Source organism: Dictyostelium purpureum, assembly GCF_000190715.1.
Source record: "Dictyostelium purpureum unplaced genomic scaffold DICPUscaffold_216, whole genome shotgun sequence".
In the NCBI taxonomy this organism is placed as follows: domain Eukaryota; phylum Evosea; class Eumycetozoa; order Dictyosteliales; family Dictyosteliaceae; genus Dictyostelium; species Dictyostelium purpureum.
In genome coordinates this window covers 7444-24836 of record NW_003519552.1, presented here as the reverse complement: position 1 = coordinate 24836, position 17393 = coordinate 7444, and the positions used below count along the sequence as shown (strand labels likewise).

The 17393-nt window shown below is 23.3% G+C and overlaps 4 protein-coding genes across 4 annotated transcripts; 2 read left to right on the top strand and 2 right to left on the bottom strand.

The window, feature by feature from the left end:
• Positions 1–3244: 3244 nt before the first annotated feature.
• On the top strand, positions 3245–4667 carry DICPUDRAFT_154812 (uncharacterized protein; the record flags this gene model as incomplete). The annotated part of the gene is made up of 3 exons (XM_003290271.1): positions 3245–3500; positions 3573–4348; positions 4407–4667. 3 exons carry the CDS (start codon positions 3245–3247, stop codon positions 4665–4667), a joined length of 1293 nt encoding a protein of 430 aa, XP_003290319.1.
• Positions 4668–7298: 2631 nt separating this feature from the next.
• Positions 7299–9597, bottom strand: DICPUDRAFT_56621 (glutamine-dependent NAD(+) synthetase; the record flags this gene model as incomplete). Its single annotated transcript, XM_003290260.1, has 2 exons — positions 7299–9416; positions 9491–9597. 2 exons carry the CDS (start codon positions 9595–9597, stop codon positions 7382–7384), a joined length of 2142 nt encoding a protein of 713 aa, XP_003290308.1. The 3' UTR covers positions 7299–7381.
• A 602-nt stretch (positions 9598–10199) lies between these two features.
• Positions 10200–11195, top strand: DICPUDRAFT_19119 (uncharacterized protein; the record flags this gene model as incomplete). Its single annotated transcript, XM_003290270.1, has 1 exon — positions 10200–11195. A coding segment is annotated over one exon (996 nt), but the record flags the coding sequence as incomplete, so codon positions are not given.
• Positions 11196–11309: 114 nt separating this feature from the next.
• DICPUDRAFT_81047 (uncharacterized protein) lies at positions 11310–17094 on the bottom strand (the record flags this gene model as incomplete). The annotated part of the gene is made up of 4 exons (XM_003290259.1): positions 11310–11746; positions 11818–12121; positions 12198–16723; positions 16791–17094. 4 exons carry the CDS (start codon positions 17092–17094, stop codon positions 11310–11312), a joined length of 5571 nt encoding a protein of 1856 aa, XP_003290307.1.
• Between the last annotated feature and the right edge of the window lie 299 nt (positions 17095–17393).

The following is a 17393-nucleotide window of genomic DNA, read 5'->3' as shown; positions in this document are numbered from 1 at the left end:
ATAATATTTTATTATTTTATTCAAAAAAAAATAATTAAATTTTTATTTTTTATTTTAATTTTAATTTTTTTTTTTTTTATTACGAAAAAGAAAAGAGAATTTATTTGTCCTAATCATTTTTTATTTAAAAAATAATAGGTTTAGTTATTGACATATTAATTAAAATTTTAATTTACAATATTTAAAAATAATAAATGATAATAAATCTAAAAAATAAAAAAATAAAATTAAAATTTAAATTTATAAAAAAATTTACAAAATCAAATTTGTAGATGTTTATATATATCTATAAGATTTTGAAGTTTTTAATAACACACACCAAAAACATTTGTTTATATAGGCATATTATATTCCAAAATAAAATATCAACAATACCCACTCACCCTCACCCTCACCCTCTCACACCAACCTTTAAAATTTTTTTTTGATTTTTTTCTTTAAATAAATAAAAATTGATTAATTTATATATAGACATTTAAATATTTCTAGTTATGTCTTTTAATATTGTTTTTAAATTTACTAAAAAAAAATTTGTTGATGATATAGTATGATTCAATAGGAATTTTATAATTAATAAAAATTAATAAAGCTGTAAACCAAATGTCACCATTGAAAAAAAATAAGGTTTATTTTTTTTTTATAACAACAACAATACAATAAATTTAAAATTAAATAATAAAATATTACGTTATGAAGAAAAAAATTAATTTTTTTATATTGGATTTGTTTATAATAAAAAAAGTAAAATAAAAATTCGATATATGTTGTCAAGGTTAAAATTTGTAGTTATTCTGTTGTTTTCATGTTGTTGTTATTCGTTTTCTTCTTTTAAATTGTAGTTTATTGTAAACAACATGTTGTTTCTATCAACTAGGTTATAGAGTTTGTAGAAATATGATAATGTTTTTTTGTTGATGTTATAGAAATTTATATAAAAAACTATAAAATATTGTGGTGTTATTAAAAACTATATTTATATTTTATTAATTTTAAATTAAATAACTTGATGCCATAATCAAAAGAAAATATTTTATGAAATGAATTAATAGATATTTTATTAAAATGTAAAATATTGTTGTTTCTATGTTGTTTCTATTCCTTTTAATAAAAAAAATTATAAAAAATATGAGGTAATGTTGTTTCTATATTTCAATTTACATTTTTTTTAAGGGTTTTTTGTTGTGATGTTGTTTATATTTAATTTTTACAAAAAAGATATTTCCATTTGAGCCATATTGGAGATCTTTATAAAACTATTGTTTAAGGTATGAGGATAATATAGTTTTTACAATTAAAGCATTAATATGATGACATTATAGTTTTATCCCAATTTCACCTAATTTAACAATGATAGCTTGTAACATAAGGAAAATTATTATTTTACTTTTTTAATTAAATTTATTAAGTAAAAATTTTCTTTGCTTTCGGCCCCAATTTAAATTTTTTTTTTTTGAACAAATATTATTATGATTTCAAAAAAATATGTTATTATATATTAAAAAAACAAACATATATTTTTTATAGTTTAAATAAATTATATAAATAATGAAAAAATATATCACTTTTTAATTTAACTTTTTAAATAGAGAATAAAATTAAATATGGTTTCATAAAAGCTTTAATATTCATAGCTTCATTTATTTTTTTTATTTTTTTGTAAAAACAAAATTAATTTTATTATTTAAATATAAATTTTTTTTTTAAATATTATAGTTTTCAATATAACTATTAACTAACATTTTAACTATTTTTTATTATTTTATGATGGTTTTATAGATTTAATTATAATATTATTAATAGTCAAAATGATCAACTAATAATTTATTTTATTTTTTTATTTTATCTTTTATCAATTGATAATATTTAATTTTTTTTATTCTTAAGAATTTATATTTTTAATACAATATTGTTAAACAAAAAATAAATGTGTGGAAAAAAATTAAAAAAAAAAAACACTTACATCTATTAAATTATCTAAAACATCATCATTTTCCTATTAGATCAACTATAGATGAAATACCCTTTTGCTTGCCTAAAATTTATTCTAATTTTTTAAATTAAACAAAATTATATAATACTTACTCTATAATCTTGGAACTCATCACCACAGCACATACTTTTTAAGGTTTTTTTTTTTTTTTTTAATTCATATACATATATCACAATCATAAAATCCAAATAAAAATATATTTAAATTTAAATCAAACAAAAAAAAAACTTGATTATTATTTTATTTTTTTCTTAAAGATATTACTCCAAATATTTTTTAATAAAATCTTCAATCTATACTAGTATAGGCATAAAACAATCACATTTAAATTATTTATATAATATTTTTAATGTTTATAAAAAAAATTTATATATTTACATATAAATACATATAATAAAGTTAAATCTTTTATATTTTTTAAAAGTTAAAGTGAGTGAGTGAGTGAGTGAGTGAATGTGTGTGTGTGTGTGGTGGGTGTGTGATTTATTTGTTTTGAAAAAAAAAAAATAATTAAAAATAGAAAAAAAAAAATTTATATGACATATCTTATTTCTTAAACGATTAGTAATGTGTTATTGTGGGTAAATTATCAAAGTGCCTAAAAGAATCCATATTAATATATATTCATTTTATATATAAAACTGTGTAGTTATATAAATATAATGGTATATACATTTTTTTTTTTTAATTTTTTTTTTTTTTTTTTTTTTTTTTTTTTTTAATTTATCATTATTAATATTAATAATTTTTTTTTAATTTTTTATACAATATGAGTTGTATACATATCAAGCTCTACTTTTTTTGATTGTTTAATTAATTATTATTTATTTTATTTATCTTTTAAAACTATTATTATATATTTTTAAATAGTCATCACCTTTTTAAACTATAAATAAAAGTGTGATTTATTAGTGTTGTAAATAATAATTATTATGATTATATTGTAATTTTCTATATATTTATATATAGGGCATAGTCACATATTTAATCAAAACTAGAATTAATCCAAAAATTATTTTTATTTTTATTTTTTTATTTTTTTTTTAATTATATTTTTTTTTTATTCTTTAATTAAAGTTTAAATTACAATTATTAATAATAATAGTTTTTTTTTAAAAAAAATAACAACGATTTTTTTATCATTTGTTAAGACAAATTACAAATAGGTAAAATAAATAATAATAACAGTTTAGTTAAATTTTTATATTTTACTAATTAACTTATTATACTTAAGATAAAAATAAATAATCCCAAATGGAGAACAACAACAATAATAATAGTAAAAATAATAATAATACCAATAACAATGATAAGAATAATGATAGTAACAGTAGTAATAATAATATAGCAATCTCAAATACATCTTCAACTAATATAATAACAGAACAATTTCAAAATAGAGTAAAGATTAGACCATATTTAACAGCAGATAGGGAAATTTTATCAGGTATATGTAGATTACCACAAAACATCGATTTAAATACATTAAAAGCATATTCAATAAGTGATGGTAATTTTTTAAATTAAAATTTATAAATATATATAAACTAGATTTTAATAATAGTTTTTTAAAAAAATATAGATTATTCCATTAGAAGATCAATGAGCCAAAATGGATATATGTTTGTTGCAGAGGATAGATTTGATTGTAGTGTAGTTGGAGCAATTTGTATTTCAGAAAAAAAATTAAAATTAGATGGAAGAGAAAGAGTATTTTTTTATTCTTTTGATGCCATAGTCGAACCAAAATACAGAAGCTTTAAAATTTTAAACAAACTCACAGAAACTGCAGCAAATGTTTATCTAAAGCACTGGAAATTAGAGCCAATCATTTATAGTTCAACTATCAAAATGAATTTAGGTATGGAAAAGTATTATGAAAGTACTGGTATGGTTAAATTTATCGATCAAATTCAACATGCATGGAAAGTAGATATTGAAATAATGCATTCACCAATAGTTTCTGATGAAAACTTCAAGGTTTGGGTAGAAAAAGACACTGATATAATAAAGGATAAATTCATAGAGTATTTCAGCAATTACGAAATGTGTCCAGTTGATTTTGAAGATATCATTTTAAATAAATACTGGAAGAAGACTTATTTTGCTCAATACCGTACACTAGATGGCAGAATCATTGAAGCATCTATCAGCATTTGGGACCAAAATAAAGTATGTACATTATTCGATTTGGATGGAACTGAACAGCAAATTATAAACAACAGTTCAAAGTTAAAAGATGGTAAAGCAAAATTAAATTTCCTTCAATTGTATGCATGTTATACCAATGAAAAATCAAATGACAATATTCATTTATTTAATGAATTATTAAAATTTGTTCACAATGATAGTCTCAAGGTAATTTACAATAACTAATTGCTATTTTTACTTAATATACTAATTATATTTTTTATAGAATAAAATTGATTACTTATTTATTGGTTTAGCAAAATCAGATCCAATCGAAACCCAGTTTCCATTGCTACCAGGTATAAAAAGTTTGGATTTCGCGTTGCATTTTTGTGTATCAAATTTTGATGTATCTTTAGTAGACAAACTATCAAAAAAACCATTTTTTCAAGATCCAAGAGACTATGGGGTTATCATGTTTCACTCCACTGATCCAAATAAAAATGATCCTTTGTTATCAAATTCACTAATTTCATCAAAGCTATAAATTTATATAAAAAAACAAAAAAAATATTATAAAAATTAATATAAATAAAATTGTAATTGTATTAAAACATATATATAAATTTTAAAAAATAGTCATGGTTTATTTATATTATATTTATTTATCTATATATCAAAGTTTTTTCATATATTTTTTTTCTCATTTTAGTGAATTTATAAAAGAATTCAACATAATTGATAATAAGTACAGTATATGTTAATTGATGTGTGCTTTTTTTTTTTTTAGAAACTATATTGGTGTTTTTTTATTTTAATTGAATTATTTTTAATATTAACTTTTATACATTTTGTTTACCCTCTAAATATAAATAATGCTTTAAAAAAAAATTAATTATAATTAACTATTATTTTCTAATGCTTCATCAGAATATATGAATGTTAATCTGTTATCTAGTAATAATAATAAAACTCTTCATAGGAGAGTACACAAATTATTTTATTTATTTATTTATTTAATTTATAGTACGGAATAAATATTGTATTCGATTTATTTGTGTACCCCATATAGAATTTACTTTAACATTAAAAATTGATTAAAAACTTCTCTATTTATAATTTTTTTTTAAAAAAAAAAAAAAAATTAAAGTAACCACAATTTCTTTTAAATCCCAAAATATGAAAAAAAAAAAATTATTATTCCATATCTTTATTTTCTTTTTTTATTAATATTTGGTTTGGAAAATATGATTGGTGAAATAAAAAATTTGTTAAATAAAAATCTTATTAAATTGATAGTTTTAAAAAATAAAAAATATTTGATTTATTTAAATAAAATATTAAACTTGATTTTTTTTAATGATAAAAAATGCTTGATATTTTTTAATGCTAAATAACATTTGATATTTTTTAAATGATATATAATATTTGATATTTTTTATGATCCATAGTACTTTTTATTTTTTAAATGCTAAATATTTGATACTTTTGCATGATCCATATTACTTAATATTTTTCTATGATCCACAATACTTGATATTTTTTAATTATCCATAATACTTACCATAAAACATTACATTCAATAAAAAACAAAAGAATTGAAAACTTAATTGAATGATAAATAATACTTGATATTTTTAATGATAAATAATCTTGAATGCTTAATAATACTCGATATTTTTGTATCATCCATATTATTTTATATTTTATAAATGCTAAATAATAATTGATATTTTTGTATGATCCATATAAAAAATCCTCGATAGCTTTAATGCTAAAAAATCATTTATATTTTTTAATGCTAAAAAATCCTGGATAGTTTTAATGCTTAAAAATCTTTTATATGTCTTTATGATAAAAAATCCTCGATAGCTTTAATGCTAAAAAATCCTCGATAGTTTTAATGCTAAAAAATCTTTTATATGTCTTTATAATGATATAAAACTATGGTATAAAATAAATAAAAAAAACTATAGTTGAATTATAATAATTAAATGCAAAAAAATCCTTGATATGCTTTAATGCTAAAAAATCATTGATGTGTTTTAATGCTAAAAATCCTCGATTTGTTGATAATATTTTTAATTATTTTTTATTTTTTATACTATTGGCCACTCTTTGTAAAGAGTGTTTCCAGCTCTACCACGGGGAGGTTAGTATATTAGAGCCGATGGTTAATTATGTATCCCACCACGCAGAATACATAATTAACCACCACTTACCTGAATGTATATATTTGTGAATTGTTTTTATATTAGTGGTTAATTATGTATCCCACCACGCAGAATACATAATTAACCACCACTTACCTTAATGTATATATTTGTGAATTGTTTTTATATATTAGTGTTTAATTATGTATCCCACCACGCAGAATACATAATTAACCACCACTTACCTGAATGTGTATAATGAAAAAAAAAAAATTTTATGAAATTATTTTCTTTAAATACTTTTTAGTTTTTTAAAAAAAAATTAAAAAAAAAAAAAATTTAATTTAAAATTAATTAATTAATTAATCTATAACTATTTCCTTAAATAAATTTATTTAAAACATCAATTCCAAAATAAGTAAAATTTGTATTGAAAAAAAAAAAATGTAGATCTGCTACAATCAAAATTAGTAATCATTTGAAACAGGGGAGGTTTTTTTTTTTCAAAATTTTTTAATTTTCAAATAAATTAAACACATCTTCCTTTTAAAGAAATCATTTTTCCATTTATATTATTTTATTATAATTCATTTCATAATTCATATGTGGAAAAGGAATAAAGTAAGAATTTGGTAGTTCATTATATGATAATGAAATTAGTATGATAGCTGAATGAAAATACATAAAAAAAAAAAAAAAAAAAAAAAAAAAAAAAAAAAAAAAAAAAATTAATTTCAATTTTAATTTTTTTTTAAAAAAAAATTTTTTTAGTTTTTTTTCAATTACACACCATTATAAATTTTTTTTTTATTGATAAAATTTTTTTTGTACACTTTTGTTTTTACTTCAATTTGGGTATGTTGTAAATTCCATATTTTATATGTGTTTATTAAATTATCCCTATTTTATGCTATGAGTAGGAGAAAGGTAAAATTTATTATTTAATTTTTCAAAATAAAAATATTAATAATTTATAAATAAAGATTTATATTCAATTTGAAGATCAACAATTGATTTATTTTTTTGTACAAATTTCTATTTTAAATAATTTATAAATAAACAATTTATTTATTTTTTATTATTATTATTAATTTGTTTTATTGATTTTTTATTGTTGTGTTAAAGTTGCTTCACATGGGGAGGATGGAGAATTAATTAAACTTGGTCTTTCATTTAATCTTTTAACAATATTGTCGATGGTTTCGAATTGGACATCCCATTTTGAGTTGTATAAGAATTGTCTATGATCATATCTATTATCGTCTGGTGAATAACCTTCGGCGTGGTATGAAGGGGTCAAGGTTGTAAGTTTGTGTCTATTGATTGCATAATAGTAAAAGAATCTTTTAACTTTTTCGGCAACTTGAACAGGCTCTAAATGAGTCCACTCGGCAACAAGACGTTCAAACATTGATACAGGACCACAACGATTAACTTTACGTAGTTTACCAAAAATGCTTAACTCTTCATAGGTCATACCCATATCAATTTCGTCTTGTTGAACATAGTTTTCTGTTACTGGCTCAAGTTCTGCTGTTGGCTCCGCTGTTAAAACTGTGAGTATTGAGCCCATATCACGATTTTTACCAACCCATTCCAAGAAGAAACGTAAGTCTAATTTTGACATTCCACCAATTGGATTAATATCTGCTGATGAGCAATCGTATTTTGTCATATAACCACGAAGACTTTCGTCACAATTTGCTGAACCTAAAACTAAAAGTGAACCTGGACGCCCTTGTTCCCATAATAAAAGTGATGCTAAATGATAGGAAAGTACCATACGGGTACGGGCTTGAATATTTTGAAGTGCTAAATTTTCTCTGACTGTGCCTCCATATACTTTAAATTGTGGTTGTTTCTGTGAAATTTGTCCGAATGCACCACCAAATGCACCTGTAATTTCATCGATATCTACTTCTTTATGAACTGCACCGATATCTTTTGAAATGAGTGCTGCACGTTCACGGGTTTCTTTTGAACTATTTTTAGAGCCCAAGTATGCAGTAAAAAATATACGACTGGCATATTCACGTGCATCGGTTGGGAAATAATCTTCTGGTGCATTTGCAATACGACGGGCATCATGTAATACTTGCTTGTTACCTTTTTTAACATCCAAAATTACTAATTGGCACATAATACCAACAATGGCTGCAGTTGCAGCAGAATCGGCACCACCTGAAATTGGTAAAAAGTAACCATTTAAACCAGAACGACGAAGATAATCCCAAAGCCAACAAGCTGGACCAAAACCAACCTCTTCTGATGGAGTAATGTATTTGATCTTAATGACACGATTTGGTGGATGGTTATAATCGGTATGGGTTAATGAGATTGGGCAACGAACACGAGGAAACTCTGGTGTAAGATTAGCTTGAGCGCAACGAGCCATAAAAGATGCACGGACTGATCTAACATCTTCAAGATCTACAGTAGCGGTGATAACTTCAATATCGACCAAAGAGAACTGACTACCTTGAGCAACAGCATCGCCATTAATCATAATCATGCAGGATCCATCATAATAAAGACGACCACCATCACATCCTTGTTGATTAGCGTATAAATAAACACCACCAGATTTACTGGTTGCAGTACGAATTAAATCTACACGTTGATCCAATTTTCTTAATTGATGATGGGAGCCAGAACCATTTGTAAAAATTTCGACACCATCCAAACCCATTTGAATGTGTGGTGAATTTGGTGTAAATAACTCTTCGCATGTCTCTGATGAAATGGCGCTATCTAATGTTGAAATAATTGCATCACCAATCAAACAAGAATCTTGACCAATGATATCGCTAATAATTTTTGGTAAATAGAATGTTTCAACTACTCTTGGTTTGATCCATGGTGTAAACCAACGATTCTCTCTATAGTTACCATCGTTGGCCATTGCTTTCTTTGGTTGGATTAAATAAATCTTTTGATTCAACAAAATAAATCTACAATTGTATCTAACATCTTTATGTAATACTGGCATACCAACATCAACAATAATATCTTTGGTTAATTCTGGATCTTTTAAAATCTTTGCTAAACTTTGCCAACAATGTAACATTGTATCTTGTTCTAAAAAATGATCCTCACACCCATACCCTGGTACTTCTAATTCTGGACCTAATCTATATTTTGCACTATAATAATAATAAAATTTTAATTATTAATTTTTTTTTTTAATTATTTATTTCATTTTTATTTATTTTCTTACCCTTTTGATTTTGAGATTTTAATGGATTCAATAATTCTTTCTAAATTACCCTTGAAATCCATAGCCCACTGATTTAAATTGCATGTTGCTAATGTAACTGTTTTCATTTTTATTTTTTGTGTGTTATATTTTTTATTTTATAATTTGTAAAAAAATAATGAACATAAGTATGAAATAAATTAAATTTAAAAAAAAAAAATTAAAAAAAAAAATTAAAAAAATTAAGAAAAAATAAATTAAAAATATTTTTTTTTTATTAAATATTTTAAAATATTTACCAAAAAAAATTAATTTTATTAAAAATCATTATTTCACAGACGTGTAACCATACTGGCTAAGTTTGTGTGTTTTATAAATTTTATTATAAATTTTGAATTTATAATAGAATATTGTTATTTAATATTTTCTTAATATATTTTAAGTAATTTAGAATGTCCAATCTAAAAAATATATATTTGGTTGCAATAAAAAAAAAATATTAAAAAAAAAAAATAAAAAATAAAAAAATAAAAAATAAAATTTTTTTTTTTTTTTTTTTTATAAATATTTAAATATTTTAATCAATAAAACTTCGTTTTATGATTTTTCATTTTAAATATAATTATTATATATATTCGTTATTTTTTATATTTATAAAATGATTTTAAACAATGAGTCCTATATAAATTCATTAAACTATTTAAGTAGTGGTTTATTAATCAGTTCAATATTGGTATTTTTATTTTTTGGTATAGGAAGAAGACTTTATTCAAAACAAAGTATCGTATTATCAGTGGGCCTATCCATTAAGCTATTGCTTTCATCAGTATTTGTATGGGACTATATCAACTTTACAGAAGGAGTTAAATACGATTATAAAAAAGATTCAATTGCATTTTCAACACTCTTCAACTATTTATCAAGTAAATTACCCACAACCACCACAACAAAAGAACTTATTCAAAACTATCTATCTGATAGAATAGAGTATTTAAATACCTACCATTTATATATTATAATTTCATTCTTTAGCATTTTGGTCTACATTGTTTTTGTAGTTTATAATATCTATGGTTTGGAATACAAGAAAAATTCAAACAACTCTCAACAACTACCAGATGCTTTGAATAATCTCAGAAACAAACTCATCGAATTATTTTTTAATGGCAAAAAGATTGTAATCGTCGAAATGATTGCATTGGTTTGGATATTCAGTATGGTTTTCATGATTTTACAACACTCATTGGTCGAATCTTATATCAACGATACAGGGAAATCAAAAAAAGTTTTAATTTTATCTCTTTTATCATTAATAGCACTAGGCTATTTATTATTAAACATTAGAAATAGAACAGGCAATTTAGTAACAGACAACGAAAACGGTAAAGAAAAATCAACCTCGTCCTCCTCAACCATAGCCATCTCTAAAAAAATTGCAATTAATCAAATGAACAATACTCTTTCACAATTTCTATACTATACAACTCTATATTATTTCGTAATTGTAATCGTATACTACTCGTTAACAATATCATCAGGTTTTTGGACTGCTTCAACTGTATTACAAACCACAAAGAAGTCATCATCCTATCCAATTCCATTATCACCATTCCATCTCCTCTCGAATATTTTACCGGTTATCGAAACAATTTATTCAATTGCATATTTAATAAATATAATTAATTTATTAAGATTTAATAACCAAATTTATAATTTAGATAAAAAAGATTTAATAAATAAAAAAGATAAATAAATAAATAAATAAATTATAAAAGTATTATAAAAATATAAGAATATAAAAATAAAGTTTTTTTTTATTATATATTGTTTTAATATTATTTTATTTACCAGTATACTTATATGATTGATATTGTGAAATAATATTTTGGAAAATTCCTCTGCCGGTATCCTCTAATGATTGGAATAGCTCGTTCTTTGAATTTGAATCTGATTTTTCGATTAAAGAGAAAATACCTGGTAATAATAAATTTCTCATTTCGACAGACAAGTGATAATTTGGACCAACAAACTGCTTCTTATTACTGAGACTATTAATAATGGAGTTGCCTAAATTGCTTGAGGTTGTAGCGGTAGTTGTATTAATTGCAGTGGTTGAATATCTAACTAATTGGATATAATCTATAACCAAGTATTGGAAATATAATTCATGATTTTTATTTGCGCTAAATACCTCTAATAATCTTCCAACTTTTTTAACTGATTTATCATTGTTTATTAATGATTTATTTGATTCATTAGAAATTGAATATAATAAAACTAGAAAATGAAAAAAAATAAATTAGTAATTAATAATTTTTTAATTTATAAAAAAAAAAAGAAATACCTACATCTTAAACATGAAACAAAAGAGGAAATATATTTAGATAGTTCATTGTTTCTGTATTTTAATATAATATAAAGTAATCTATAAACGGAATTTAAAATTGAAACTGTAATAATATTTGGCTTTAAACCTTTGTTAAAATTATTGGCTCCATCTTCTTTAACAAATAATGTCATTGGATAATTGGAAATTGGTTCGGTATGGAAGCTATGGATTGGTTTAGTTGGAATTGAATAAATAAATGGACTTGAGAAATTACTCATTGAACTTAAAATTAATGGAATACTATCACCATTTAAATCGATGGTCTAAATTAAAAAATTAAATAAAAAATAATTATTAATAATTTTTAAAAAAAGTAGAAATATTTAATATATTACTTACATTAATTGACATGATCTTTGATAATAGATTTAAACCCAATACTATTAATGGTTCTGAATTGGCTTGATTTATAATGTTTACAATTGGTGTTATTACTTTAATTGGATTCTTTAATAAGTTTATACGTTTGGTACCGATAATTGAAACGATGAAATAATTTAAAAGATTAAAGGAATGGTATTGAATTTTTTCAATATCAGATTTCATCAAGATTATAATCGAGTTTAAGAGATTACCAAGATGATTATCTAATTGGAAGAATTGAATTATAACTGTTGCGATTGATTTATGAAGCTTTGAATCCTCTGGATAGAATGAAAGCATTTTAATTAATAACGAAAGAACATGAATAGAGTCCATTACTAGTGATTCTGCTGAAATGACTAATTGTTTATCCCTTGAACCAGTTGATAATAATTTACTATGCCATCTAGAAAAGAGGTCTAATAATGAAATGATTGCATTTTGAATGATTAAAGAGTGTTGATGTATTGTCTCTTGATCAAGGCTACTAATGAAAACGCCAGCTAATGAAACTGTAATTAAAAGTTTTGAAAGTGATTCACTATCGGTTTGATTAAACTGTAATTGGTACCAAAGGTGATATACCAACAATGAGAATTCAGCTTGGTATTGGGTTAAAAATGGTACAATAACTTGTGGTGTTGGATTATCCACACAACTTTTGAACATTTTTTCAAAGAAGGAGTTGATATCTGGCTCTACGTTTTTAATAATTGATTGGAGGTCTGGTGGTAAAAAGTCAGCAGATTGTTTGGATGAAACACCACTATTTGCAGTAGACTGGGAAATTGATTTAAGAATTCCTGCAATTAAGTATGGTTTTATTGTTGAAATATCAGAGTTTGTGATATTTTTGTTGCTGTTTTGTGTTGGTGATTCCATTATTGGGGTCTTTCTATTCATAATCTTATCTGTTAATTTAATGAGCTCCATTGGTGAATGCTTCCATAGTTCATTGTCATAATGGTTTTGAATTTCTAAACTTGTGAAAAGGATTGGATATTTAATATCGACTGGTTCAAACATTCTAGAGCTAAAAATTAAATCGATCCAAATATTCATTGGAATAATTTGTACTAATCTTGATTGATCTTTTTCAAAACAAAATTTAATAAACCTTCTTGATGATAAAATTAATCTATAAATATAATCCAAACTATTGTTATTATTACTAATAGTTCCATCTGGTTGTTTTAATAAAATTACACTAATATGATTAATTGCAATTGATGAGAGGACTAATGGACCGATTAATTCGATTGGAATATAAAGTGGATGGAAACTAGGTGCCATAGAAACTAACCATGTTAACCTTTCCCATTTATTTGGGTCTGATATATTGAAATCTTTAACACTAATTTTCTTTGAAAAGCAATCTTGAATTTCTGTAATTATTTCTGCATAAGATGTGTTACTTGGAGTTAACAGGGTTGAGTTGACTAATCTATCTTGAACATCATTAAAAATCTCTGTTACTTTTTCAAACAATTTATTTGATTTTATTAACTCTTTAGTAATTATATCACGTTCCATTTGACATAAAACAATTGGGAAATTATGTTGGAAAATTTTTAATTCGAAAAACAATGGATTTGATAATAGATTTTGGAATAGGCTATAAACTGAAATATTATTATTTGTTGATGATTGTGGTGTATCTATAGTTTTTATAACTTGGGGTGGTGAAATAATAAACTTAAGAATATTTTGAATATTTTCGACTGTTGAATATTCGCACCAAGTACTAATATTATTGATTAATAATTTACTTTGAATGATTGCTAAAGATAAGTTGGTGTTACTTTCGCCTTCTTGATTGTAGGTGGTAAATAATAAATCATTATTTGAAACCAATTTAATAAAAGAATTTAATAAATAATAGATGATTTCGAATAATTCACTTTCGATATCTTTTGGAGTGAATTGGTCGCTATCTAAAGAGGAAATTGATTTAATTTTGCCATCTGATGATTGGAACATTGAATTTGGACTACTTTGTGATAATGATGACTTTCTTTTATAATGAGTAATAGAAACTGATGAGAGAATTGAATGTAATTGTTGAACTCTTTGTATTAAAATTTTTGATACAATTGCTCTAGTTGTAAAATCTTCTGAACCAAGATACTGATTTGAAATAAACTCTATTACTTTGCTAAACTCCAATTCTTCTTCGCATAGTTTATAATAGTAAAATTGCTGTGGATGATATCCATAATCATTTTCACCATTTAATTTACTTGATTTATCTACAATAGTTTGACGATGAATGAATGAATGGACTTGAAGGAAACTAGAGTAGAGGTTTAATAATAATAATAAATTCTCACCTTTAACTCCATCAGGGTTATTCTTTTTACTAATTTCATTTAAAATTGGGTCAACGATTGACTGATAAGTATTTGGTAATAACTGCAAAATCATTTTGTAAACAAAAGATGAAATTGAAATACTATCTAAAAAGGTTGACCATAGTTTAATAAAATTCTCAAGACGATTTGAAAAAGTTGGGTCAGCAAACTCTGGATCAAACTCGTTAAGTTGTGTAACATAATATGACTTCCATTCCTCTAAAAACAAATTCCAGATGATAGGTACTTGACCAAATGGGAGATTTGCAAACAACTTCTTTAAATGTGCAATAAATTTATTTGAAAGTGATTTCTTATTGAATGTACGAATTTGTGAGTTGATTAAAGATTGGAATAATAAAGTTAAAAGGGTATCAATTTGACGAATTTCAAAATAACTATCGAAAATTGAAATTAATAACTCTGATCTTGGTTCCTCCTTGGCAGTTTCCGGTGATGACCATATATTGGGTAAAATTACATCCTTTAATTTTGATGATATTATAGTATTGCTAACTTTGACTAAAGAGGTCAAGCATTTATAAACACCACCTATTAAAACTTCGTTTGGTTGTTCTTCTGGTTGTTTTTTACCTTTACTTAAAGTTGATTTATTTGATAAAAATGAATAATATGGTTTTGCAATCGAATTTGAAAGATAGTCGACTTGGTAACGATTGCTAATATGGAAAATATTAAGAATTGAAATTTGATCTAAAAGTTTTGAAGCTGATTCATAGTATACTGGATTATTTGATAATAAATTTGGTGTAAAAAGATTAAATAACCTTCTGAAATAAGCAAATTCAATAAATTTTTCATCCTTATGGTTTCCTTCGTACCATTGATTTATATCTTTGAAATGTCTGTATCCATATGAATTATATGATTCAATAAATGAATTTAAAAATTTATCTAATGAATTTAAAACTATTAAACTAATATTTTCATTTGATTTATAACAAATTATTTTACTATTATTACCAGATACTTCGTTATTAATTAATTGTGATAAACGTTCTAAAATTAATTGTGGTTGGAACATAGTATCAGATTCTTTTTCTTTTTCTTTTTCTTCTTTTTTTGATGGTTGCTTTTCTTCTTTTGATTTTGTTTTACTTTTTGAATCTTTTGATACAGTATCCTTTTTATCCTCTTTATTAATTTTCTTTAACCAGTCGGAAAATAAAAAGTATGGGTATGAATCCCAATGTGATTCTGGATGATAAAGACTCCATTTAATAAACTCTAATATGGCTTCGCTAAGCTCCCTAATAACTGTTTTGAATGGGAATAATGACTGAATATTAAATAAAGTATTTTCTAAAGTGAGAATGTGTGGTAATAGTGATGATAAGACTGTGGAAAAAATTAACTTGTAATGAATACCCAATTTAATTTGAACTAAAAGGTATTGGAATAATGTGTTGAATAAATCTAAAATTGACTCTATAGTTTGATTTTGTTCTTGTTTATCTTTCATTTCTAAACCTCTAATATATTTTATAAATAACGGTATTGAGTTCTCTAAAAAAACTGGTATCTCTTTCATTAACTCGTCACTAGAATAGATTTTAATAAACTGTTTAATTATAGTTTTTGAAGATTCTAATAATTTAATTGGTGGTGGTGGTGATGTTGTAACTTGATAGGCAATATTAATATTTTTCTTTTTCTTTGATGTGGCGGAAGTAGTAGCTAACTCAGTGCCATCATTGATGCAACTATTTAATTTTGGGTCAATATTTCTAATACTATTTAAAATAATTTCAAAAATAAATTGCAAGTAGTCGTTTGATAATTTAACTGATGAGGCTGCAGTTGAGGTTGAGGAATTTGATACCTCAGTATTATTTTGTTCGTCTTGTTTCTTTTCGTGTTCTTGTTGATCTTTTTTTTGTTCTTGTAAGATAATTTGTTTATTAACTAAAGTTTTTAAAAGCTCCCAATATCTTTCTTCAAAACATAATGGCTCTAAACCTTTTTGAACAAGCTGATCGGCTTTTTCTGGTTGTTTCCAATTAATAAATGATTTTGATAAATTATCCAATACCCAGTTTAAAAGATATGGTGTTTTTTCTGTAAACCCTATTAATCTGTTCAAAGAATTCATATACTCTGCAACAATGATTCTAAGTTGATGTTGTCTACCTGTAAAATTGAAAATTGTTAATAAAAATAATTAAATAAATAAAATAGAAATTAATTTGACAATTACCATTGAGTGATGAAATTAATTCCCCGACTGTTAAATTTTCAATTGGAGATACACCATCCCATGTTGATACATTAACTGAAGTATTACTACTATTGCCATTGATATTATTTGATGAAGTATTTAAAACACTTAAAAGGTCATTAATATCTTTATTATTGATTGTAAATTCTGTGTTTTGTTTACTGGTTACTGGCTCATTATTTATTATTTTTACTTTTTTATTTTCGTTATTTTGTTGTTCGGTGATTTCTTTTCTTTTTTTAGATGATGAATTATTACTAATATTATTTTTTGATGTTTTCATTGTTTATATTTATAAAAAAAATAATTCATACACCCAATTTCATTAAAACAAAAAACGCAAAAATAAAAAAAGAAAAAAGAAAAAAAAGATAAATTCGTTTTTTTTTTTTTTTTTTAAAAAAAATGAAATTTTTTTACAATTTAAAAATTTTTATTATAATTTTAATAATTAGAGTTTAATTAAATTAAATTTAACTATTTGAGCAAATAAAAATAAAATGAATAAAATTTCCTGGTGTAATATTGAAGGAACAAAGCAAATAAATATAAATTAAAATAAAAATCCACCCCCACCTCTGG